Source organism: Vulpes vulpes, chromosome 14, assembly GCF_048418805.1.
Source record: "Vulpes vulpes isolate BD-2025 chromosome 14, VulVul3, whole genome shotgun sequence".
Taxonomy (NCBI): domain Eukaryota; kingdom Metazoa; phylum Chordata; class Mammalia; order Carnivora; family Canidae; genus Vulpes; species Vulpes vulpes.
The window spans coordinates 44,896,764-44,923,849 of NC_132793.1; the positions used below are offsets into that span (position 1 = coordinate 44,896,764).

The 27,086-nt window shown below is 38.5% G+C and overlaps 1 protein-coding gene across 9 annotated transcripts in view; it reads right to left on the minus strand.

The window, feature by feature from the left end:
• The window catches only part of RALGAPA2 (Ral GTPase activating protein catalytic subunit alpha 2), a 320,348-nt gene that overhangs the window by 260,889 nt on the left and 32,373 nt on the right, over nucleotides 1-27,086 (minus strand). For 8 of the 9 annotated variants that reach the window (XR_011996989.1, XR_011996990.1, XM_072736512.1 and 5 more), the window contains exon 4: nucleotides 3,035-3,092. Coding sequence is in view for 7 of the 9 variants with exons in the window: in XM_072736512.1 (XP_072592613.1) it covers nucleotides 3,035-3,092 (58 nt within the window). In the remaining 2 variants the exon portion in view is untranslated. Of the gene's footprint in view, nucleotides 1-3,034; nucleotides 3,093-7,989; nucleotides 8,117-27,086 lie in introns of all 9 variants that reach the window. The other variant, XM_072736517.1, reaches the window with a different exon arrangement.

Below are 27,086 nucleotides of genomic sequence, written 5' to 3' on the forward strand. Positions count from 1 at the left end.
ACACTGATGCTATGGAAATATTTAAGGCACATTCTTTTCCCTTTAAATCTGGTGTTTCCTTATAGTTTCTTAGTTTTTGTAACTAACTTGGTCAAGACCTTGAGTGACAAATGGTAACCATTTTAACAAATCCAATAAACTGAGAATAATGAGGTCTGTTAAGAATGAGGTCTGTTAAGAAAACGTGTAGTTACAAATCCATAATCCACTACTGGCAATTTCCAAATCCAAAAAGCTATGAAAACTAAAGCTTATTGTGCATAATTTACTAGTGGACAGGACCTGATCTGAATCTGAACGCACGTGGTTGGCAGGCCCCGACTAATCTGAGATTGTTGGATTTAGTTATTCTACTGATGATGAATATTCATATCTCAGCCTAAGAGATAATACATCTCTTATATAATTCTTATATAAGAATTCTCTTGGTTACAGGGTACTGTCCAGTCTCCTGGGTGTTATATACAGACATCAACACTGTATTAATGTTTGCTGAACATCAACACACCACAGTGCCATTCTAAAATCTGAAAGGGCAGCCCGGGTGGCTCAGCGGTTTAGTGCCGCCTTCAGCTCAGGCTGTGATTCTGGAGACCCGGGATTGAGTCCAATGTTGGGCTCCCTGCATGGAGCCTGCTTCTCCCTCTGCCTGTGTCTCTGCCTCCCTCTCTCTCTCTCTCATAAATAAATAAAATCTTTTAAAAAATAAAATAAAATAAAAAATAAAATCTGAAAAATTCTGATTCCAAAGTACATTTAGCCTGAAGATCATCATAAAGGGATGTGGATCTGTCTAACCACCAACTTCCACCCAGTTTGATATATCATGAAAAAATACATTTATCTGAAAACAGCCTGTTTGATTCAAGTATTAAGTATATAAGCATCAATAATAAGGATGATTTTATATGCAAATGCTCATACTTCAGCAAAATGAAACATGATTCATTCTGTGTTATAGAGTCAGTTTATTCTATACTAGATAAAGCAGTTTATTTTACACACTAGATAAACAGCACCTGCTCTTATGCTGGCTCAGGGGACTAGTACTCTGCAACCCCAATCCAAGAGTCACTGTTCTTGGTCAGACACTATTAAACTTGTTAAAAAGTTACTTGTACCTGCAATCTTAACCAGTCCATGTGGTAACAGTAGCCAGAATTAAGGTAATACCGTACACCTACTAGATGCATAAATTTCATAATACAAACGGCAAATGAATTTCTATACCCAGTTCTAGTAAGTTTATTCAAGCTGAGGGTGCCAATCTTCAGACATCTTAAAGTACTCTCTGTAGAAAAGGAGTATCGTTTTCATACATATGGCATAAACAAAATGGATTATATCTAGCATAAATAAAAAATACCACACGCAATTATTTATCATTTTCATCCATTTCTGCTATACCATGAAGCATTACAAATCCCTACGATTCCTCTTCGGATTATACTTATCATTTGATTTTTAAATTTTTACTCTAAATACACATGGTCGAAGTATCAATTAACAGAAATGCTATCATTAACTCTATAATTTAAAGGAAAACCTTCTTTATGTGTTTGAAAGATTTAAAGACCCCATGGTCATCTACCTTTAAGTAATGATTTAATCATTCAGTTCAGCAGATGTATGTACTTATTACACATACTTACTCAAAGTTCAGTTTATAGAAGGGTCAGTTATATTTTTCATATAAACAGTACTAAATTAAATTTGGAAAAAAAAAAATAAAAAAAAAATAAAAAAAAATAAATTAAATTTGGGATTCTAAATTTTGAAATATCCATCAAATATGTCATGTTCTTTCAGGTCCCAGGTCTTTCACATACTGATCTTCCATCTAGAAAACCCTTTCCACACTTCTATTTCAAGGCTCAGGTAGAGATTATCTGTCTTGATATCTTGTCAAGCCCTGTCAATAGAATTATTCAGCTTTTATTTGTTGCTACCGTTACACTTTTCATAGTGTAATTATATTTTTCTCAGCTATCCCCCAGCCCAGCAATCAGCTTATACAAGAATGGTGAGTTATTCTTTGTTTCTGCTCCAGAACTTTGTGTCTCCCTCAATAAGTATTTGAATGAATGAATGATCAGAGAGTTAAAATTCCATTATGAAGTTATGCTCTCCTCAAATATGATCATTTGGCAAGAAGGAAAAATGGGAGAACTGTCAGTTGTCTAAGGTGGAAGGACCAAATCAGACATGCTTTAAACAGAAAGGATTCACAGTTGATACCACAAATTACATTGGTTGTGCCATGAATATTAAATTGAGAGGAGGGGCACCTGGGTGGCTCAGTCAGTTAAGCATCTGCTGCTATAAGCTCAGGTCATGATCTCAGAGTTCTGGGATTGAGCCCCACATGGGGCTTCCTGGTCAGTGGGAAGTCTGCTTCTCCCTCACCTTCTCCCTCTGTGAGTGCGCTCTCTCTCTCTCTCTCTTACTCTCTAATAAATAAATAAAATCTTTAAAATAAATAAATAAAAATAAAAAAATAAATTGAGAGGAAACATTGTTCGATGTCAAGAGTGGCACAGAAAGGGCAGTCATGGTAACTTCGCTATACCTCAAGTTCCCTCCTGCTGCCACACCCTAATGCACTCAAACAGAATAACTGAATCAGTGATAAAGTCTTGAAGAACAAGATATTTTTGTAAGAAAAAATGAAGTTACTTAAGAAAAATACTCCAGATCAAGTGTTTCTCAATTTTTGTGCACAGGAATCCCCTGGGGTCCTTGTTAAAAATGCAGACTGTGATTTGGTAGTTCTGGCTGGGGCCTCACATTCTGCATCTTCTAATAAGCTCTGGTGAAGCTGATGCTGCTGGTCTAGGAACCAATCTCTGTAAGTAGTACTTGTACAGCAAGGATAGATATTATATTTTCCTCCAAAGTCCAGGTTGGACTTGTCTTACTTTTACCTAGCATATCCTTGTTACCATTTCTCAATGGTGCTAATTATATTAAACCTTACTGAAAATTCAGCTGGAAAAAATCTGTATCACTTTAGAAATCTTTAAATTGTTCTTACCTATACTCTGGTAATGCCATCGAAAGAAAATTCGTTCAGGTAGAAATTGCAGTATTTTCTATAAAACAAATTTAAAATTTGGTAAGATATAAAGAGAAAATTATCTACACATTTCATAATAATTAATACTATATATGTGTGTGTATATATACATATATATATGTGTGTGTGTATATATATATATTTCAGAAAAGAAACTATTTGTAATAACATAAGTAGCACACTTGACCCTGTAGCCCATGGGACAGTCTTTTACTTGCCCCAAGCAACCTTCCTTCCCTGAGTGCCTTAAAGGGATCACTGTCCTAAGTTTAATTCCTCCCAAAGGAAAACAAGAAAAAGGAGGAGGAAAAAAACCTAAAATGATAATTTTATCGTTAATTAAATCATAACCATTGCTTAAGTTCATATTAAAAGAGTAATTTCTCAAATGCCAGATTCCCCAGGTTTCTGCTTTTCCACCTTCCACTTACCCTCTCCAATATCATCATTATTAGTCTCTGGACAAAGGCCAGAGTTGGGAGGAAAAGATGAACAACAAAGAGGATAAGACCATGAACATACAGTGAAATAATAAAATGAAATTACTGCCAAGAATTTCTTGAAATTAACAACTAAAAATAAGTTTAGGATCCCAGTTAGGAATTCATCCCCTTCCCCCCAAACACACAGTGGAAGACACAATAATGAATTTATGATATACAAGAGTATTTGGCTATTAAAGCAGCTTTAAAGAAAAAAAACCTGGGATCCCTGGGTGGCGCAGCGGTTTGGCGCCTGCCTTTGGCCCAGGGCGCGATCCTGGAGACCCGGGATCGAGTCCCACATCGGGCTCCCGGTGCATGGAGCCTGCTTCTCCCTCTGCCTGTGTCTCTGCCCCTCTCTCTCTCTCTGTGTGACTAACATAAATAAATTTTTTAAAAAAATTAAAAAAAAAAAAGAAAAAAACCTAATGACCTTTTTCTTTTCTTTCCCCATTCTAAACTAAGTTTTGGCACATTACTCTTGGGTCATAAGATTCTTTGTACTTTATCTGCAGCCACCGTTTTAAGAAATACGGAAATCCAAAAAGTATCAAAATATATTTCTTGGTATTGGATAACACATCACTATTTTACCATGAAAAATCCTCATGCTAGTATTCTAATATTTTGAAAGATGAAGGTAAAAAATTTATATCCAGAGCCCCTGAATAAGTATATTTCCAGGTAACTAATAAACTGCCTCCTCCATCTGAGCCAGCCTGAGGTTTTGTTTTATTTCATTGAATTTTCTTGTCTTAACCTCCCAACTGGGTCAGTTAACATATATATTACTTCGTTTGCTCTCATTTGATAATAATGAACATGTAAGAATGTCTACTGAGAAAAGGCACAACAGGTAAACTTCGTCAAATATGGGTGACTTTAAATGGCACATACTCCTTGAAGGGTCTAGATGTTTTTCCACCCACAGACTTTTTTTTAATAATAAATTTATTTTTTATTGGTTTTCAATTTGCCAACATACAAAATAAAACCCAGTGCTCATCCCGTCAAGTGCCCCCCTCAGTGCCCGTCACCCATTCACCCCCACCCCCCGCCCTCCTCCCCTTCCACCACCCCTAGTTAGTTTCCCCGAGTTAGGAGTCTTTATGTTCTGTCTCCCTTCCTGATATTTCCCAACATTTCTTTTCCCTTCCTTTATATTCCCTTTCACTATTATTCATATTCCCCAAATGAATGAGAACATACACTGTTTGTCCTTCTCCGATTGACTTATTTCACTCAGCATAATACCCTCCAGTTCCATCCACGTTGAAGCAAATGGTGGGTATTTGTCGTTTCTAATGGCTGAGTAATATTCCATTGTCTACATAGACCACATCTTCTTTATCCATTCATCTTTCGATGGACACCGAGGCTCCTTCCACAGTTTGGCTATTGTGGCCATTGCTGATAGAAACATCGGGGTGCAGGTGTCCCGACGTTTCATTGCATCTGAATCTTTGGGGTAAATCCCCAACAGTGCAATTGCTGGGTCGTAGGGCAGGTCTATTTTTAACTCTTTGAGGAACCTCCACACAGTTTTCCAGAGTGGCTGCACCAGTTCACATTCCCACCAACAGTGTAAGAGGGTTCCCTTTTCTCCGCATCCTCTCCAACATTTGTTGTTTCCTGCCTTGTTAATTTTCCCCATTCTCACTGGGGTGAGGTGGTATCTCATTGTGGTTTGGATTTGTATTTCCCTGATGGCAAGTGATGCGGAGCATTTTCTCATGTGCATGTTGGCCATGTCCATGTCTTCCTCTGTGAGATTTCTCTTCATGTCTTTTGCCCATTTCATGATTGGATTGTTTCTTTGCTGTTGAGTTTAATAAGTTCTTTATAGATTTTGGAAACTAGCCCTTTATCTGATATGTCATTTGCAAATATCTTCTCCCTTTCTGGAGGTTGTCTTTTAGTTTTGTTGACTGTATCCTTTGCTGTGCAAAAGCTTCTTATCTTGATGAAGTCCCAATAGTTCATTTTTGCTTTTGTTTCTTTTGCCTTTGTGGATGTATCTTGCAAGAAGTTACTGTGGCCGAGTTCAAAGAGGGTGTTGCCTGTGTTCTCTTCTATGATTTTGATGGACTCTTGTCTCACATTTAGATCTCTCATCCATTTTGAGTTTATCTTTGTGTATGGTGAAAGAGAGTGGTCCAGTTTCATTCTTCTGCATGTGGATGTCCAATTTTCCCAGCACCATTTATTGAAGAGACTGTCTTTCTTCCAGTGGATAGTCTTTCCTGCTTTGTCCAATATTAGTTGACCATCAAGTTGAGGGTCCACTTCTGGGTTCTCTATTCTGTTCCATTGATCTATGTGTCTGTTTTTGTGCCAGTACCACACTGTCTTGATGACCACAGCTTTGTAGTACAACCTGAAATCTGGCATTGTGATGCCCCCAGCTATGGTTTTCTTTTTTAAAAGTCCCCTGGCTATTTGAGGTCTTTGCTGATTCCACACAAATCTTAAAATAATTTGTTCTAACTCTCTGAAGAAAGTCCATGGTATTTTGATAGGGATTGCATTAAACGTGTAAATTGCCCTGGGTAACATTGACATTTTCACAATATTAATTCTGCCAATCCAACTCTTCAGAGTGTAGGGATAGAGGGATCATTCCTCAACATCTTAAAAGCCATCTATGAAAAGCCCACAGCAAATATCATTCTCAATGGGGAAACACTGGGAGCCTTTCCCCTAAGATCAGGAACAAGACAGGGATGTCCACTCTCACCACTGCTATTCAACATAGTACTGGAAGTCCTAGCCTCAGCAAACAGACAACAAAAAGAAATTAAAGGCATTCAAATTGGCAAAGAAGAAGTCAAACTCTCCCCCTTCGCTGATGACATGATACTCTACATAGAAAACCCGAAAGCCTCCACCCCAAGATTGCTAGAACTCATACAGCAATTTGGCAGTGTGGCAGGATACAAAATCAATGCCCAGAAGTCAGTGGCATTTCTATACACTAAAAATGAGACTGAAGAAAGAGAAATTAAGGAGTCAAATCCTATTTACAGTTGCACCCCAAAGCATAAGATACCTAGGAATAAACCTAACCAAAGAGGTAAAGGATCTATACCCTAAAATCTATAGAACACTTCTGAAAGAAATTGAGGAAGACACAAAGAGATGGAAAAATATTCCATGCTCATGGATTGGCAGAATCCATCCACAGTCTTGTATGACGGTGCCACTTCACCATCCAGCTCTCACTGCTAGTGCCCCCTCCCCACAGAGGCCTTTCTGGGCACCACCTCACCACTGCTCTGATGCTTTCTCTACTGCCTGTTCTGTCATCTCCACGCCCTCACCGCTAGCTGAAGTAATCTTCAAGTTCTCTCATTTGAAGGCGGTAATCCCTCCCCAAAGGTGTAAACCCCAGGAGAACAAGAACACTCCTGTCTTTTCTCTGAAGTATCCCCAGTACCTAGAGCACCGCTGGCACATAGCATGTACTCAAATAAACACTCAGTTGAAGAATTATGCATGCTTTTTACTTGTAAAACTGTTTTGAGTTTTACAGGTATCCTAGTCTTTACCATGGTCCTTTGTTCACATTAGCATAAAATATACCTCATCTTTCCTTACAGGTCATTGACTTAACAACAATATTTACATTAAAATACATTAAAATGTGTGGGCATTTTTTTTAACCCTGAACTTAGTAAAGAAAACCCAAACAAAAATATAAAAGCTGTATAATTTGAAAGAACTAATTTTTTAAGATCTGACATAGGTAAGAAAATATAAATGCATTTAGTTACAGTATTTCTTATAAATTCTTCACACCACCCAACTATACAGATGAAAATGCTATACAAACTACATTGAAAACTATTTCTGACTATATAGGTTAAAAGCAGTATGTGGCTGATCTCATGCGGACAATCACTAACAGGAGTTCTCACCTACCTTTCCACTTCTGACTTCCTCTAGAACATGTTTGCTTGGTATCTCATGAGCACATAACACTAAAGAGTATCTTACATCTTGTTTTACTATGTTTTAATGCTGACATATGCTCAAACACACTTATACACAAAATGGACACATTCATTATCAAACCTCATTTAGTGAAAAATATTTACACACTTGATACCAAGCTTGGCGCTTGAAATGTAGAAATAAAATAAATATTCATAAAATACTTGTTCTTCTAAGCATGATATGATTAGTGGGCAAGAAATAAAGCATCATTCAGGAGAAGAAAAAAAAAGGTCTGACAGAAGTTTGTCTGAGGGAGCTATGGAGGTGAGGGGGAAAGCACCTCATCTCAGTAGAAACTTCAAGGAATGCTTCTCTCTTTCCGGGGAAAAGGACACTTGAGTGGAGGCTTACAGGATTAATTATATTAGTCTAGTAGAGAACAGGAACAGAAACAACAGCATGTGTGAAGGCCAAGAGGCAAAGACAGGTTGATACCTGAAAGTAACAGCAGCAGCAAGAAGGCCCACTTGGCTGGCAGGTAGGTGAGGAGGGTAGAAGGGACTGGAGAGGCAGTCCCTCCATGACCTCATGGAGCACTGTGCAGTCACTGAACAGGTTCCAGCTGGAAGAGAATTTAAGATGGCTGAGAAGAGAGGCAGAGATATCAATGAAGAGACATTGGTAGCTTTTCACAGAAGGATTGAAGTAGCCTAAACAAGGTCAGCAAAATAAAGAGGGTAAGCATATAAGAGAGATATTTAAGAGGTAAAACTCTCAAGATGATGGTCTGACAGAGCAGTTGCGGTGACTGGAGGACTTAAGAATAACTCCCCAATGGCTCAGTCGATGGTAATACTCTTATCTAAGATATCAAATCCAGAATGAATCCCAGAGCTGAAGCATGCCAGTTTGGTTCTGGATATCCTGGAATTGGAAGTGTCAAAGGGCTTCTTAGAAGAGATGTCCTAAGCAATTAGATATATGGGTCTGCAGGGCAGAAGAAGGATTTGGATGGTTAACAGGATATAGGTAGCAGTTGAAGATATGTGTATATAAGATCCCTCTGAGAGACCTTAAAATGAGATGAAATGAAACCTTAGAGACACTGGTGCATGGAAGTTCTTTCTACAAAGGCAATAAAGATGAAGAAGGAAGAGCAGACACTGGAGACAAGTGGATACAGGTCAAAGAAGAATTCTGGATGTGTCAAGTGTCTGAACATTTATTTGTTTTAAAGATTAAAAATAGGGGATCCCTGGGTGGCTCAGCAGTTTAGCACCTGCCTTTGGCCCAGGGTGTGATCCTGGAGTCCCAGGATCGAGTCCCACATCAGGCTTCCTGCATGGAGCCTGCTTCTCCCTCTGCCTGTGTCTCTGACTCTCTCTCTCTCTCTCTCTCTCTCTCTCTGTCTCTCATGAATAAATAAAACCTTAAAAAAAAAAGATTAAAAATACTTGTAACTATTTATGTATAACCAGTTAGAAAAAGTTAAAGATGCTGGAAAATATAAGAAAAATGATGCCACCTAATAGTGACTTCAGTATTAAATTAAGTGAACTCGACATTATCTGTTGCTGGAAGAACCCATAACCTTTGTCAGCCAGACATCAAACACCAGGCAGGATCAATCAATCTATAAATTGTTCAGAGGCAAGTAAATGAGTCCTTAGGGGGGGAAAAAATCAAAGTAAGTCTTTACCTTGCAATATATACCAACGTGTGTTTTGGATTAATAATACACAAAAGGAAGGAAGGGTAAAAACGAGGTTATTTTTTAAGCTCTATTATACTAAAAGAGAATCAGAAGATGTAAAAATAAGTCAGCTCCCTATGGAATATTTTAATATGAACCCATGCAAGCACTATCCTGCTAGAAGAATATAAACATGAATATGCCCATGAGCTGTAGACAAGAACACAGAAAAGAGTCTAAGACCCAGAGAGCTGTCCACAGATTATGGGAAAACATCACAAGCAAAGAGGTTTATCTGAGAAAATCTGACTGTGGACTTGAGAATAAGGACCAGGGTCTCAGCTGGCTGCTGTAAGCCAAATGAACAACTCTAGAGCCCAGAAAAAGCTGCTGCCAACCAAATGAACAACTCTAGAGCCCAGAAAAAGCATGACCTGGGGATGGGCTAGGACGTCTACAGACTGAAGAGAGAAAGATGGTCTCCACTTACATCTAAGTTTTATGGTTCTAACTCATACTGTTCCTTCACAAAAAATTTATTGCAGAGGCTAATTCGGTATGTTTGATAACAAATTGAAAAACACTCGTTGCAGGCTGGGTTCTCTGGGGATGGACACCGTGGTGGAGTTAGGAGTAACCTGGTTTACTAAAAAGTAACATCTGTGGAAGAGAAATAAGGAAGTAGGAGAGGACAGGGAGCCTCAGACCACCATGCAGAGCTGAAAGTCTTTGCCAGCCTAGCAGAAGCTCCAGAGCAAAGAGGGCGCATTAGACGCGTCAGACATTCCTGAAAATAGCTAGGTCCTTGTTGCTGGCTAGTGATGAGAAGAGGTGAGAAGAGGGGACTACGGCTGGAGAGCTGAAGGCATTTATAGCCTCAGACTGCCCTAACCCTGCTCTTTGCAGCTGGGTAGCAAATTCTTTCTTGAAGGGCAATGTAAGCAGCACTCTATCTACCACAATAATCTTCCAATTATTAATTAGAATATTTTCATTCATATCAAGAGGCTGAAGTACTAAGAGCAGTGCACCCTACCTCAGGGATACCATCTCTGCTGGCGTTGTTTCTTGTCAGTGGGCTGCTGCCTCATGTTACTGAAGCTTAAGCCTGTTGAGTTCTTCCAGTTCTCTTTCTGCCTTCTTTTTCACTCTTCCTGAGTGAATGGCACAGCAGTGACTCAGTGTCCTACTTTCTCATGTATTCTGCACCAAGGGCATGGGGCACCCCAGCTGCATACCAGCATCATCTTCTGAACCCATCCTACCACTTGATTTTAAAACATCATATAGAAGATGCTAAGAGAATTACTCCACAGAGTAATAGATCTATTGGACTAGATGAATGCTTGGCATGCCCACTGTTCTTCAGACCTTTACTTTAGTCAGGAAACCAATTTGGCTCTGAATCATCCTTTCCAACTTTCCAAAATGCTTATCTGTCTCCTTGATTTGGATTTCTTTTCTTAATGAGTAATAGAGAAAAATGTATCTTTAATATAAAGAAACCTAAAAAACACAGCAAGATGATGTGTATCTAGATGCCTGGATACTGCCATTCACCACTAGTAGTCTGCAACTTGTTCTGAGGTCAGGCCTATTATCATCACCACTTCTGGATAAAAGTTTTCAGATTTATAAAGTGGATGTACTTTAAAGATACTCGAAAATAAACTCTAAGGTTTGGATATGAAACAAAATGCCCAAAGTCTGAGCTATTAAAAACATTCCCAAATGGACAGAATCTTACACAACTCAAAGGTGGAAACATCACCCACACTGATGCTTCTTTTTTGTACCCAAATATTCCAAGGACCATTTTTTATGCATTAAAGTCTCTGAAGTCAATAAAAATAAAGCCCCACATGCCAATCTGTGTCCAAATGCTAAGCCTGTCCCACAGACAGTCCCAGATGAAGCCTACCTTTACTGAGACAAATACATTATGGCATTTCTACTGTAGCCGATATTCTAAGTTACAATACTGTGAATGCTACATAAGCTATTGATATCTTGTTTGTAGTTTCACTAGAGAGTAAAATAAAAAAATTTCAAGAAAGCCACACAGTGTGAATAAATATTACTTTTCTGAAAAACACATGGCTCTGTTTAATGCTCAGTGCTCAGCTGCATCTATATGGTAATCCATTATAGCACACTTGAAATCAAAATTAGGTATTACTACTGATCGGCACATCAGGGAATCTGTCATTCTTTTAACTGATTATCCATAGTTCTTTTTGCTTCAGAACCTACTGCATGACCAGGAATAATGTGAAATGTAAGCTGGAGTTTATACAAGATGCTATAGTGTACTTTAAAACTGCTGATCTTTGTTTAATTTGTGTGGGAAACATTTTTTCCCCAAATTATTACCAGATGATTGCAACATATCCCAGTAGATTCACACTGATTTTGATACCACTTAGAAAGGTAGGACGATGAAGAATGAGGACAAGATTATATCCTAACTCATGTAAGGTAATCTACCAAAACAATGACCAACTAAACTTGTTGTGTCCAGAAATAGGGAGCACAGGGTGCAACTCTCCCTGAAACTAGTCACATGACCTAAGGGTTCAAGGTAAAGGAAGTACTGACTGGGGAAAAAATAGGGAGTTTGTTTTAAAAGGACATTAAGTCTTAGTTACTTGATCTTTTGAGTTATAAATGGTCAGAAAACTTCTGACAACTGGGCACTTAGGTCAAGAAAACACCAGGCCACCAGGACAGTCTGGTTTCAGACAGACTCATGGGAGGTGGAGGCTGGCAGTACTGATGCTTCAAGATAGACCTGTATGGAGGGTAACTTGTTCTTTAGCCATCATGGGTCTAGCCACACACACATCTCTTACTAACAATGACTTGACCTTCCAGTGTGAACAAAATATCTATTAAACTCTGGGTGTCAACACTTGTTTGATAACCTAAAATTTAAGAGAAGTGAGTTAAAAATAAGAACTGCATAATATTAAATATAAGATGGCTATATTTTTAGCCAAAACGGTAGTGCTTTTTTTCTTATATGGCAATCTCTTGCAGAACAGTGCATTATCTATCTAATTGCTAGCCACATTGTAACAGGGCAAGGAAAGTACAGCTCCATCTCATTATATTCTTTTCAGTCTTTAAGACCAAACTGAACCATTACCTCTTCAGAAGGGCCCACTTCAACCATACATCTCACCTAACCCCTCACCAGCATGCCTCTCGGCTAGATGAACACAGGGCCTACCCCATTGCTAGGTGCTAGATTCCTTGAGAGAAGGGACCCTCTTGTATCCCCAACCCAGAACAGTGCCTGGCTCATCATGTTTCTTAATGAGCACTGCATACACAAAGAGAGGAATGAGTGAAAAATGAAAAAGCAGAAGACAATGGGAATTCTGATTTTAGTTCACATGTATAGGCAGACACAAGGAAATTCCCCAGTTTAAGGACGGTAATACTCTAACATGGTAGAAACCCAGAACCTGGCAAATAGGCATTTGATAAAGATAACTGAGCATGGAATTGTGCTTCTAAACATTATAGTAAACCTTAGTGCTTGATTACATCATTACTTGAGAGGCAATACTTTTCTCAGCTAAGGTAAAAATGAATGAAAATATTTCAAAAGAGAGACTAAAATACAGGACAAAGACACATAAAGGATATATGGAATGTAATAAAAATGGAGGCATGTTTAATTTCTCCCTCTTATATTTTAGAAAATAACCAATATTAAAATGGTGAAAACCTTATTAAGCAATTAAAATCCAGAAAGGGTAAAGGATCCAATCTATAACCAAAACTTAGAGAAATTACTGCTTAAAGCACAGATGAAATTGCCAGGCATCAGTCATTAGGGTGAGTTGGTGCCCCTCCCATGAAAGTAGAACATAGCCAGAATATGTAGTAAAGGAGGAGACTCTCCTAGAAAGAAATGGAGATTCCATCTTTTGAACAAGAGATCTGCTGAAATACGGTAAATTTTTTTAGAATTTGAGTCACGTTCTTAAAAGATCCAGAACACTGAATCTTTTTTAAAATCTTGGAAAATAAAGAAAATGATGATGCACAAATAAGCAATATGCTGAAATCAGAAAATATTACATGGAGATGCAAACACAGAAAAAATGAATCTAGAGTTTACCACAGGGTCCCCCAAGTGTAACGCTGTGCATCACAAGGCCTCCCTAGAACTAAACAGGTTGAACAGAGATAAATACCAAGATACAGCACGTTTAAAGTTGTAAATTCAGTATAACTAAAAATCCTACAGAAACCTACAAAAACAGGCAGCCTGGGTAGCTCATCGGTTTAGTGCCACCTTCAGCCCAGGGCATGATCCTGGAGACCCAGGATCAAGTCCCACATCAGGCTCCCTGCATGGAACCTGCTTCTCCCTCTACCTGTGTCTCTGCCTCTCTCTCTCTGTCTCTCATGAATAAATAAATAAAATCTTAAAAAAAAAAAAAAAAAGAAACCTACAAAAACAGAATATGTATGAAAGAACAAAAATCAGACTAATCTCAGTTTTTTTTCTCTGCGACATTAAGCTCCAGAAGACAGTAGTCAGTGCTAACTGTAAGCCAAGCCAATGGGCACCAGAATACCACCAATACAGAAGTCCCAAAGCAGACCAGGTACTTACATAAGAATCCAGTACATGATAAAGATAGCTAGAGTAAACTATAACTATTTTAAAAAGCAAACAAAATTCAGAATTTTGAGGAAAAAAAGATTATTATTCAGAAAGTATATAGTCAGCTATATATGTCTGAAGCTAAAAGAAAGATATTCTATAGCTGGAAGTATACCTGCCACATATCTCCCTTTCTTGACATACTAAGCAAATTCATATTCCAGCAAATACAGAGAATAATCAAGCAATCCAAAACAAAGGTAAGGGATATAAACACTGTGACAGTGAGCTAGATTTATATAATAGGAGTTAAGGTGGTTATGAAAACCAGAGTAAATCTTCAAAATGATTAACCTAAGAAAAATAACATTCTAAAAATACTATTTTTATTTATTTTTTTAAAATATTTTATTTATTTATTCGTGAGAGACACACAGAGAGCACAGAAAGAGGCAGAGACATAGGCAGAGGGAGAAGCAGGTTCCCTGCAGGGAGCCCGATGTGGGACTTGATCCCAAGGCCCCAGGATCATGACCTGAGCCAAAGGCAGACGCTCAACCACTGAGTCACCCAGATGCCCCTCTAAAAATACTATAATAAAACAATCTGTACACAAAATATTTAGAACAGCTGAGAAGCGAGAAGTACAAAAGATACACAGGGTTAAAGTAAAAGCATGGAGCTATCATCAAGTACTGCTTTTTTTTTCATATAAGTAATTAGAAGAAAAAAGTCTTGAATAGTATTTTGCTAATTTAAATATAATTATTGGAATGATAGAAAATAGAAAGTAAATTTTCCAAATCATAAAGTATATTCCATAAAGTGAAAGTGACCTCCCCCAAAAACAAAAGAGAAAAAAATCCAAAAATGTTGATTATCACATACAAAAATCATAAATACAAATAGATTAAATTCCTTTACCAAAGACCAAGTCAGTCAGAACTGGCTTTCAAAAACAGAAAGGTTAACAATAAAGTACAGAAAATAACATATCAGGCGTGCATGAGCACAAACACACAGCAAAGTACTATCAATATCAAGTGAAAAGGCTTTAAGGAGGACAACAGGAATCATTTCAAATAGATTAAAAATGTAATTCACAATATACTGATAACACAATCCTTTGGGCAACCAATAACCAATAACAAAGTATGAAAAAAGTACATAAAAATAGAACACACGCAGTAACTGAGGAGAAATACATTTAGGAGATTTTAATGTACTCTATCTTCGACAGATAAAACAGGCCATATAGTGTAATCTTTGAATATAGGGAAGAGAGTGGTTAAATATATATATGTAGAGAGATAAAATTTCACTTCACAGACAGAAACATTCATGAAAATTTACCAAATTTACCAAAATTTATTTTTCTAAGCCATGTGAATAAACCCTCAAAGTAGGAGTTGCACAAGTCACAAGTAAACTCCATGTATTGCACATCCACCTTTTAGAGTTTAAACTAAAAAAATTTCCAAGCACTTGAGGGATTTTAAAACATTCTTGTGAGCAACACTGAGGTTAAAAAAAAAAAAAACTGTAATAACAGACAAAAGATCATCAACAATGTGAATGCTATATAGAACAAAAACTGGTCAAAGCTGAGAAAGAGGCAAATCTGTAAAGTTTAATTTTCTATAATACCAGAATGAAATAAACAAAAATAAGTTTTAAACTCAAAAAGTTAATAAAAGGTGATTTTTAAGGAAGAAATAAATAAAAAATAAAAGAAAATTTCAGAACAAAAGCATCTCCAAGTACTGCAAATCACTAAGCTATTAGATGGAGATTTGAATTTGTAGTAGTATAGGTAATTAAAACAAAGTTTTCTCTAAATCAACCATTTAAAAAAAAAATCAACCATTTATTAGACTCATTAATAAATATTGTTAAGTGTCCCTTTTGTGCCAGATACCATGTAAGGGATCAGAGATAAAATGACATAGGACACTGTTCCTGCTCTAAGTGATAGTCCTGAGGGGAAAAGACAAGAATATCAGGGCTGTCAGTACATGTGCAAGGAAGTAAGCACAGACGAGGCACACTTCCAAAGGGAGATCACCTTTGAACTGAATCCTCAAGGGTACACTGGAGTAAGCCAGGCAGTAGGGGGCATTTTAGGCAAAACAAAAACAAAAACAAAAGCAAAAACAAAAACAAAAACAAAAAAACCCTGCTGCTTTGAGACCAGTAGGAGCAAAAGTAAGGTGCATGACAAGAGATGGAGAGGCAGACAGAAGCCAGATCAAGAGGGCCTTTGAACATATTGGTGGGGGTTCAGTCTTCATCTTAAAGGTCACGGGAATCAGAATTACATTTCACAAGAATTCCAAGTAGGTGAGGGAGACAGAAGGGGGCAGAAGATCACAGATCAAAAGACTAGTTAGCAGGATACTCAAGTAGAAGGAAGAGTGAAGCTCTGCACAAAGGCTGAAGTAGTGGGAAAAGGGGGTATTCAAGAGCACCAGCATAAGACATACAGACCATGAAGTGGAGAAAAGTACTATCAATATTGATCAAAATAGATAGATAGAGATCGGAAACTATTTTCATCATACTAAAAATGCAATATTCCAAAACACAGAAGTGTAGGCACTTGGTTGTTTTTTTTTGCTTTGCTTGAGATCATGCAAAGGTCTAGTATCTTTTTAAAGAAAATCAAATTGCAGGGATCCCTGGGTGGCGCGGCGGTTTAGCGCCCGCCTTTGGCCCAGGGCGCGATCCTGGAGACCCGGGATCGAATCCCACGTCGGGCTCCTGGTGCATGGAGCCTGCTTCTCCCTCTGCCTATGTTTCTGCCCCCCTCTCTCTCTCTGTGACTATCATAAAAAAAAAAAAGAAAATCAAATTGCACTAGACTCTACTTTTAAGTAGTGGCTATCCAGAGATCTTCACAAGTCTCCAAATTAGTAACATGTAATCCTACACATGATTTATGGTTTTGTTCTGAGTAAAATACTCATTAAAACAGATTCAAGAGGAGTCTTCTTTTCATACAAGGATCTTACATGGGAAATCTCAGTCACAAGCAAACATGCTATACTTTTCTTCATTTCATACAAGCTTCTATTTTCTGGCTAAAAACTGTATTTTTCAGGTCTCTTCAATTTTGGGACCAGCACAACCAGTTAGCTATCTTTTCTGTGCCATTTTTTCACAAAACAAAACAAAAAAATCACTTCCAGAGAGTTTCCAGGTAAGTAATGAGTAGAAATTAACAAAGTGTCAGTTAGATGCCACCTTATAGTTTCTGCCATCCTGGAATCTTAGAGGATTTAAACGTTTGCCTCAACGCAATTGGCTCAGGACTGGCCACTCCGCCAAGTTCACCCAGCAAATGTCCAAAGTCTGCAAGAACAGTTGGTGCACTGCATGCAGACTTTATAAGCCAGAGTCTCCTTCCAACCAGGCCAGTGTCACAAGCACATCAAACACTAGATGTCACTCTGTACCAGACACCACACTACATCCAAACAAAATAAGCCATAGAAAATTTATACCATATGTTTGTACAACTCTCTCCTAAATTTATTTAAAAAAAAAAAACCAACTCATCCAAACTGTGTTAACACACTAATTTCAAACCAATTTAAAGGGAGAGAAAAAGCTCCTTACATATCTTCTGCTATTCTAACAATAAACACAACATGCTATTGTGAATTTTCTATATATTTTGCCCTGATGCCTTTTCTACCATGTGCCCTTAAAAGGATTCTTGGAATCATCTGCTAGTGCTGCCTTCCAGGGGCCCTGTTCCCTAGGGTATCAATTACCAATGAGTCAAGTAGCACACTACATGAGAGAGGGGCGGGCATGCCAGGAAGCTCAGGGCATCTGGGCTGCAACAGATAATCACCAGAATGTAATTTCAGACTTCCACAAACATGTCTCCAGTTTCCTTTCCCCCAAGGTGAATTGGGTAATTCAGCATATCCTGTTGGGTCAATCCCAACTTTCTTACCTATAAGTTTCAAGGCATAAGGAAAACTGTAGTCTTAAATATTAAATTTAAAAGTTAAAACATCCATTGAAAATTTTCAACTTAGACACTTGTAGTCTAATTCAAATTATTAACATGCTATAATAAGGTAATCAAATTTTAACCACAAGCAATGCATTCAAAGAATCCTCAGAAAAGACTGGATGTTTATATTTTGTTTCCACTTTCCCATCTGCAGAGATCATAAACATTTCATGATTCAAAGCGGACACCAGTATAACCACAGGCTATAGAAACAAAAGGCCTGGGCCCTATGTTTTATTATCCCCCCAGTTTCCATTATAGGACACAGAATGGAGGAGTGATTTCTGAGCTAACTCACCACCACTGGCAACCCATGAGACAAATGAGAAGGGGCATGGTGGGCCATACGGGCCTCTACTGTGTGCCTGTAGAGGGGCCTTAAGGATTATCATGGAGCGGATCACACCGTGCCATAACAACACTGCCATCATCTGGAGCTGTTCCCAACCATGGGCTCAACATTAATAAAAACAAGTATGACTAACGTTATGAAGCCAGAACACTTACATACATACCTCTATTATCATTTAAAATATATAAAACACATTAAAACATACCCCTGATGTCATAAAAAGTGACCTAACATTCTGGTCAAGATAACCAGTGGTACTGACTATGCTTGTCAGCTGGAATTCAGGACAGCTTTGAGGGTTGGAGATGGGTGTCTCTACTGGCTCAGTTCTTTTTAAAATGTTCTCCAGGAAATGTGAACTAACACTAGGTTTGTTTTGTTGTTGTTGTTTTCCAATTGTAATCAGTCATTTAGAATTATTGCAGTGACCCAGGAGCTGCATTCAAAGTTGGCACCATTCTTTAAAAAAAAAAAAAAAATCCATGGATAAGCACCCAAAGATTTGAAATCCTCAATAAGAACTTAAATTCCAAGGATTTAAGAAGAATCTGTTTTTCTTGTTCATTTTATTTGTACTTGTCCCTCCTCCACTCAAAAACAGTAAAGTGGTCCTTGTGGGAAAAAGAATAAAAAGCAATAACAACATGAGAGGTTTATGGAAGGAAGTCCTTCACCTCAGCATGAGAAGGAGGGAGTAGTGTGGAAGTATTTTTGCGCACTGGACAGTCTAAAATAAATAATGACAAATAAAGCAAAGGAGAACAGGGGCTATGGAAACTAGTTAATTGCAAAACTACAATTCTGCTGCCTTGCTATGTGGTATTTGCTTGTAAGAAAAGGCGTTAGCCATTGTATAAAGAAAGCAAAAGGATTGTGACTTAATACTGCAGGATACCTGCCCTGAATATGTGGGTTTGTCTATAATTCAGCCCAAGCTTTTCCACTGAACCTCTGTGGGAGCTTTGGATTCATTTTCATCTGCAGAGTTACAAAAGATACAAAGTTCCACCAAAAGAAGGAGAAAGAAAGCAGGGGAAGGAAAATGAGGTGGGGGGAGGGGCAAGGAGAAATGGAAACAAACACCTCAGCATTTTTTTTAATCCTATGATATTCATAATTCTAGTTTGTCTTCAGGAAATTTACCTCCATTTTCAATATCTGAGGTAGGATGATGCTATTAAGTGTGAAGTTATAAATAATTTCCATCTATATTGGAAATAAAATCAAAACTCAAATTATTAATAGCAAATACAAAGCAATCCTACAGAGAGTGAAAACGAGCCATTCGTTTCACCTTCTTTTGCACAACTCTGGGCACTGCACTAGATCCAGTAGTGTTATTATTATCAGAGAAGATAGCAAAAATCCTTTCCCCCTATTTTGAGGAAAAGAATTAGAGACTCAACCCACTATCTATTTATAATCTCACTTGGAGCAATAAAGAACAAGAGACCCAGTGCTGAATTCCATTAAAGTAAGACAGCTTCCACTACAGCCCTGGTTTCACTGCCAGTCAACTGTGACTCCCAAACTACTTCCAGCAAGACTCCATGTGCATGAGTCTTGTCTCCAATCCAGCGTTACTTCCACACCAGAGAGAGGGAGGGGAGATGGTAAGACAGGAGGCCTATAGTAAATTTCAAACAACCAAACTTCATCTTCAATAGTAAAGGAAAAACAAACACCAGTGACCATAGTATATTATTCCCCTTTCTCTGCCCCTGAAGAAGCCCACAGTTCATCGGCACTCTGTGGGTAGCTCCCCTGCTACGATTTGTCCCCAGTGCCCATGCCTCTTCAACCTGGATGTCCTCCCACTGAAGCAAGGGAGAAGCAGAAACAGCATACAACATCCTGAAATGACACTGTGTTTTCTTTATCTTGGGGTGAGGAGTGTGGGTGCAGGGAAGGTGGCAGCTGTGATGGGGAGATGAAGTACTACTTAATTTGACCATTATTTAAAGTATTATTTTCATCCTAAAACAAGCATGAAAAGAGTAGAATGAATCTGTGTGTGGCTTTTCAAGTTTGTGTTTGTGTACGGCCACTTTGGAGCCAAGCTTCTCCAACTGGAGGAAAAGGCACATTCCACCTAGCCAAGGGCACTTTGGTCACAGTGCCTGAGAAGCCCAAGGAAACCATCTCAGTAAAAACCTAAACCTTAAGTCCCCTGTCCTACAAGGACACAAATGTGCAACGTGTTGAGGATTTCACCAAGTGTTTAACAAAGCAAAATAAGCCCTTCTAATGAGGCAACAAAGCTCTGTTGATAGACTACTGAGCTTCTCTGTCTAATCAGGGGCCACTAGGCATATGAGGCTATTTAATTTTAAATTTTAAATCAAACGAAATTACTTAAAATTAAAACTTCAGTTGGTCACAACAGCTACATTTCAAGCACTGAACAGTCCACTTGGCTAATGGTTACCTAATTGGATAGCATCGATAAAGAACATTCCCATCATTTCAGAGAGTTCTATTGAACAGAGTTGCCCTAGAGAAAAAGCAACTGAGATGTTAAGATCTGCAAAGGCTAGTCAGAGTTAAGTCGACTTAATATTTAAAACTAAATGGAAGCATGAAATTAAATTTCATGCTAAAAGACTTGCCTGTGAATTTCCTGATTTGTAGTGTTGTGGATTGTTAGAGCTGGAAGAAACCTCAAGGCTATCCAGTCCCACTCCTCCACGTTACAGACAAGGAAGCCAAAGTAAAGAAAGGGCAATACTATATGTTAGCAAATCAAACTTCAATAAAAACAAATTAAAAGGAAAAAAGAAAGGGCCAGTACCAACCTCAAGGCCACACAGCTTGACAGTATCAGTGTCTGATCTAAAGCTACTTTCTTCCTATTTCTTTTATCCAGAGAGGTTTAGGTGAGAAAGAAAGATGTTTTAACATAAAAATAACAAATAACTCCATGGGGGATAAGAGAATTTAAGAGCCTTTAATCCAACAATAAATATAAACAGGTGCAAATCACTGCAAGGGCTACAAAGGATTATACCTAATGGTTGCTGGCCTCAGGAACTTTACAGTCTTACTAAGAAGCTAAGACACAGCCACCTTCAGGGAAAACTAAGAACATCCAGCTACAATGAAATGGTAACTAGCAGGAGTCTACTATACAAGTTCACAGAAAAAAGTGGGCATGTCTAGCTGGAGTTGCCAAAAGAATCAGTGGATCTGAACAGAGTCTGAAAGTATGGGCCAGATGACAAGTAGAGCAAAGGGTAATCCCTGAAAAGAGAATTGCATAAACCAAGAGGCAGATGTAAAACTATGCAAAAAGAGGTAAAGGGGCAATAAGCAAAGCAGTATGTGTATGAGAGAGCACTTCCACAGAACAATATCCCCAACAAAAAAAAAAAAAGAAAGAAAGAAAAATACATGGAGACCTCAGAGTGACTCAGAGTGTTAGCCCAGCCTGGGCCACATTTTATAGGTTATAAAGAACCTATTCAGGTCTCTAGGAAGGAAAAAACAGGGCTTATTTAATCTAGTGGGGTAATATTGGATAAATCTAAAACTAAGGAATCTAGAAGTCAAGTGTCCTGTATATCTGTGATTTCTAACTCTGTGATATTTGAAAAATATATAAATGAGTAGCATTCAGAGGCCAACATGTGTAAGCTTCGAAAATTAAACCTCTTCTGTCAATGCATATTTTAATAAGGGGGGAGAGGAAGGAAATGCCTTGCTATCAAATCCTAGAATTTTCTCAACCATATATGAGTAACTCCAAACTACTGCATTTCTGTACTAAAAGGAAATGGCATATCACATGGAAGACAGCTCAAAACAACATCTCTGTTGTTGTAAATATGCTCTTATTTTCTATATTCTTGATGCTCTGACATCTAGGCCTTTGCTGACCTCAGAGGGACTATCCCTCCCAGGGTTAGCTAAGTCATACACACAGTCAGCACCTGCCAACATGCCTTTAACAGGCAAATCAACCAATCCAAAATTCAGTCCGGCAACCACCTCCTTTGATAAACTCTCATACGTGGGACACTATCCTCCTGCTAAAATCACCTGGGGACTAGGTACAAGACAACTAGGGGCCACCTCTACAGCCTAGAGCCTGCCAAAATTATTCAAACTATCCAATCCTAAATCTGCTTAGCTTGCTTACCTTGCCTTGCCCATTACTTCCCTCAAAAATCCCAATAAAGCATCCCACTCTCAGTTCTCTCTGTGTGCTCTCTGGTGCTTTTCTCCATAGCCCTGCTTGCATGACATGCCTACTGTGCCTATCTTACCATACCTGATTAAAACAAATCCTATGTACCACTAAAACAACTCAACTACTGAATCCAGACGGTTCTCAGAGTTAAGTGAATTATTTGACCTTGAAGTCCATTCACCAGATGCCTTACATTTCTACATCAGCCCTCCTTCTCCCCTATGCAAGTAGCTACCTCAAGGGCTGCCGCTACAGTATCACTTCTACAAAGGAACACTTAGAATTTTCTGTGACTGAGAGTTATTCCTGCAGCTCTGGAATAAGTTCATTGTTACCAGTGGTAACTTCAGTTAGCATGAAATGTTACATATGCTGAATGAGGGCAGGGGGTTCTGTGTAACCTGTGCACTGCCATATCTCTAGCACCTAGAAATGTGCCTGAAACACAGAGCTGGCACCCACTAAATGTGTGTAATAAATGAACTATCCAAGAATAGATACATATTGGCATACATGGCCTGTAGAATACAGCTTCAAAAGCAGAATATTGAGACTCCTACATGGTAGATGGCATGGCACTGAGTTAAGAAAATGGGTTCTGCAATTAGACCTGAGGTTAAATTTCTATCAACCATTTGATAGATGTGCAATCTTAGGCAAGTCACCTACAACAACAAAGACCTCACTCTTCCATCAATAAAAACTAGGAAGACAGAATCTACTTCAGAAGGAAAGGATGACACAAGATGGCCATTTAAAACACTTATATTGTGGTCAAGATGGCAATGTAAATTCATTTTAGGAAGTTCCACACCATCATCCACCCACTGCCATTGGAAACACACAGCAATGACAGATGAAATACGTTTTTTAAAAAAAGTAAAATTAACAAGTGAATCTCAACTAAAAAAAAAAAAAAAAAAAGACAAACATCCCCATGAACCAGCAACCACTGAAACTCTAAGTGATGCACAGATTTGCAGCCATAGGCAAAGGTGTCTAGAGGTCAACTTCAAGGAGTATAAGTATAAGGGCTCCCACTGGAGATAAAGGCAGATGGAAAGGTCTGTCCACTGCCTGAAACTGCAACTTCAACTGGGCTGGCAGCCTTGATTGCACACCACTTGCTTCATCAGAGCACTATAACGTTACATCTAAACACTACTGCTTCCTTTTGCATAGGTTCCCTTCCAGATTGCCCCTGACTTACAGAGATAGGCTGAAGGTCTCCCTACACGCTCTCCTTCCAGACCTTCCAAACTCTCTCATTTCTCTGCTTTCTTCCAATCTATTTTTTATTCATAGGCTATCTTTACATGATAAGCCCTCTGTGATTTAACATGTCTCAATAATTCTACCTCTTGTAAAGGAAGCCTTCCCCAATTATTTACACCTTGATAAGTATTTACCTCTGAATCCTCATAAACCATCTCTTTATATGGCACTAACTTGTAGAAATAACAATAAAGTTACTTAATTTTCAGAATGAACCATACAAATGACTACCTACCTTCTAAAGCCAGAGACAGAAAGAGAACATAAGCATAAACAAAAGTAATGCTGGTTCATTATTCATTCATATTTACTATGCAAAATGAAAGTTTTATGAAGCTCTGAATAATATATATTTGTTCTATTATATAGGCAACTAATCCTCTGTAGATGGCAATGTAACTGTAATAACACCCTTCCTAATCTAGAATTTCTGGACATAAAAAGAGAGTATTAAAACCTCCTCTGTGGGAGGGAGAGGACTACAGTCTCTGATGGGCTTTCCTGCAGCAGGACAATGAGACTTACAATTAGTGACAGTAAGGGTAATTCTCAAAACATTTCTGGGCTTTAGATGACATTGGGAAACTAACAAAGGACTGAAAAAATGGTAGGAAAAGGAAGTAAGAAGAAAGAAGGTGGCAGGAACAAAGTAAGCCAAACCCTGATTTGTAAGCAACAAGCTCCAGAGAAACAATTCAGCATTGTGGAAAAAAACTCTGCCAGAGAACTAACGCCAATTTCACTGCAGGATGTTTAGATGTCTGTGCCCTCCAGACCCCAGTTCCCACCACATGGTAAGTTTAAGGAACTGAACCTGAGATTCCATTAATAAATCAGGACCCTCAAATGAATCCAACATGGTCCCAACCAAGAACACTCCCAGCCTCCTGGCAAAAGAAAGACAAACAAACCCTCTAGAAAAACACAGGACTGAAACTGATTCAATCTATGTTCAATTAAGCCTGAACTCAAAATCCCATCACAAAGTATGCAAAAGAAGAAGCCACTATGAGAGACAGCATTTTCAGACAACCGAAGACTTTAGATATTGGAATTATCAGATACAGAATATGAAATAGTATGTGTCAAATGTTTAAGAAAACAAAAGAGATCTAAAAATGAAGGATCAAGCACCTATCAAAAACAACAGGCCAAATATGAACACCGAACTTAAGGAAGTTAAAACATGAAACAAAAATCACTGAGAGGCAAAACACTGCGTAGAAGAAGTGAAGACATTCCCTAGAATGCAGCACAAGGCAGGGGGGGGGGGGGCCGCCAGGGGGAAGAGGGTGAAAGCAATCTTGAATAGATGGAGGTTTAGATAAGAATCCTAGAAAGTATACCAGAAGGACAGAAAAGAGTCAACATTTGAGAAGATAGCAGCTGAGCATTTTACAGAAATGATAAAGGATCTGAGTCTAGAAATACAGGAAACCCATAGACACCAAGCAAGACAAGAAATCTTCAACAAGACATTTTGTAGTGAAGCTGAAGAACACCAAAGACTAAGAAAAAATATTTTAAGAGAAGCCAGAGAGAAAAGGCATTTAAAGGAACAATCAGATGGAGAGCAGAGTTTAAAGCTGCTGCAATGGCAACTAGAAGCTAGTAAAATGGTATCTACAGACACTTATACTGCCACTACTGTAATACTGTGTCTAACATACATAACAACTGAAGACAATGAAGATTAATCTGGAGCAAATAGAACTGAAAAAATATGACCCTCAAAATAAGGGTCATGCCAATAAATTTTAAAACTCTGGTGATCAGAAATTCTTAGATACTTCCTCTTCGCCGATGACATGATACTCTACATAGAAAACCAAAAAGCTTCCACCCCAAGATTGCTAGAACTCATACAGCAATTTGGCAGCGTGGCAGGATACAAAATCAATACCCAGAAATCAATGGCATTTCTATACACTAACAATGACACTGAGGAAAGAGAAATTAAGGAGTCAATCCTAATTACAATTGCACCCAAAAGCATACGATACCTAGGAATAAAGCTAACCAAAGAGGTAAAGGATCTATACCCTAAAAACTACAGAACACTTCTGAAAGAAATTGAGGAAGACACAAAGAGATGGAAAAATATTCCATGCTCATGGATTGGCAGAATTAATATTGTGAAAATGTCAATGTTACCCAGGGCAATTTACACGTTTAATGCAATCCCTATCAAAATACCATGGACTTTCTTCAGAGAGTTAGAACAAATTATTTTAAGATTTGTGTGGAATCAGCAAAGACCTCAAATAGCCAGGGGACTTTTAAAAAAGAAACCATATCTAGGGGCATCACAATGCCAGATTTCAGGTTGCACTACAAAGCTGTGGTCATCAAGACAGTGTGGTACTGGCACAAAAACAGACACATAGATCAATGGAACAGAATAGAGAACCCAGAAGTAGACCCTGAACTTTATGGTCAACTAATATTCGATAAAGGAAGAAAGACTATCCACTGGAAGAAAGACCGTCTCTTCAATAAAAGGTGCTGGGAAAATTGGACATCCACATGCAGAAGAATGAAACTAGACCACTCTCTTGCACCAGACACAAAGATAAACTCAAAATGGATGAAAGATCTAAATGTGAGACAAGATTCCATCAAAATCCTAGAGGAGAACACAGGCAACACCCTTTTTGAACTCGGCCACAGTAACTTCTTGCAAGATACATCCACAAAGGCAAAAGAAACAAAAGCAAAAATGAACTACTAGGGACTTCATCAAGATAAGAAGCTTTTGCACAGCAAAGGATACAGTCAACAAAACTAAAAGACAACCTCCAGAATGGGAGAAGATATTTGCAAATGACGTATCAGATAAAGGGCTAGTTTCCAAGATCTATAAAGAACTTATTAAACTAAACACCAAAGAAACAATATAATCATGAAATGGGCAAAAGACATGAAGAGAAATCTCACAGAGGAAGACATGGACATGGCCAACACGCACATGAGAAAATGCTCCGCATCACCTGCCATCAGGGAAATACAAATCCAAACCACAATGAGATACCACCTCACACCAGGGAGAATGGGGAACATTAACAAGGCAGGAAATCACAAATGTTGGAGAGGATGCGGAGAAAAGGGAACCCTCTTACACTGTTGGTGGGAATGTGAACTGGTGCAGCCACTCTGGAAAACTGTGTGGAGGTTCCTCAAAGAGTTAAAAATAGACCTGCCCTACGACCCAGCAATTGCACTGCTGGGGATTTACCCCAAAGATACAGATGCAATGAAACCCCAGGTCACCTGCACCCCAATGTTTATAGCAGCAATGTCCACAATAGCCTAACTGTGGAAGGAGCCTCGGTGTCCATCGAAAGATGAATGGATAAAGAAGATGTGGTTTATGTATACAAAGGAATATCACTCAGCCATTAGAAATGACAAATACCCACCATTTGCTTCAAT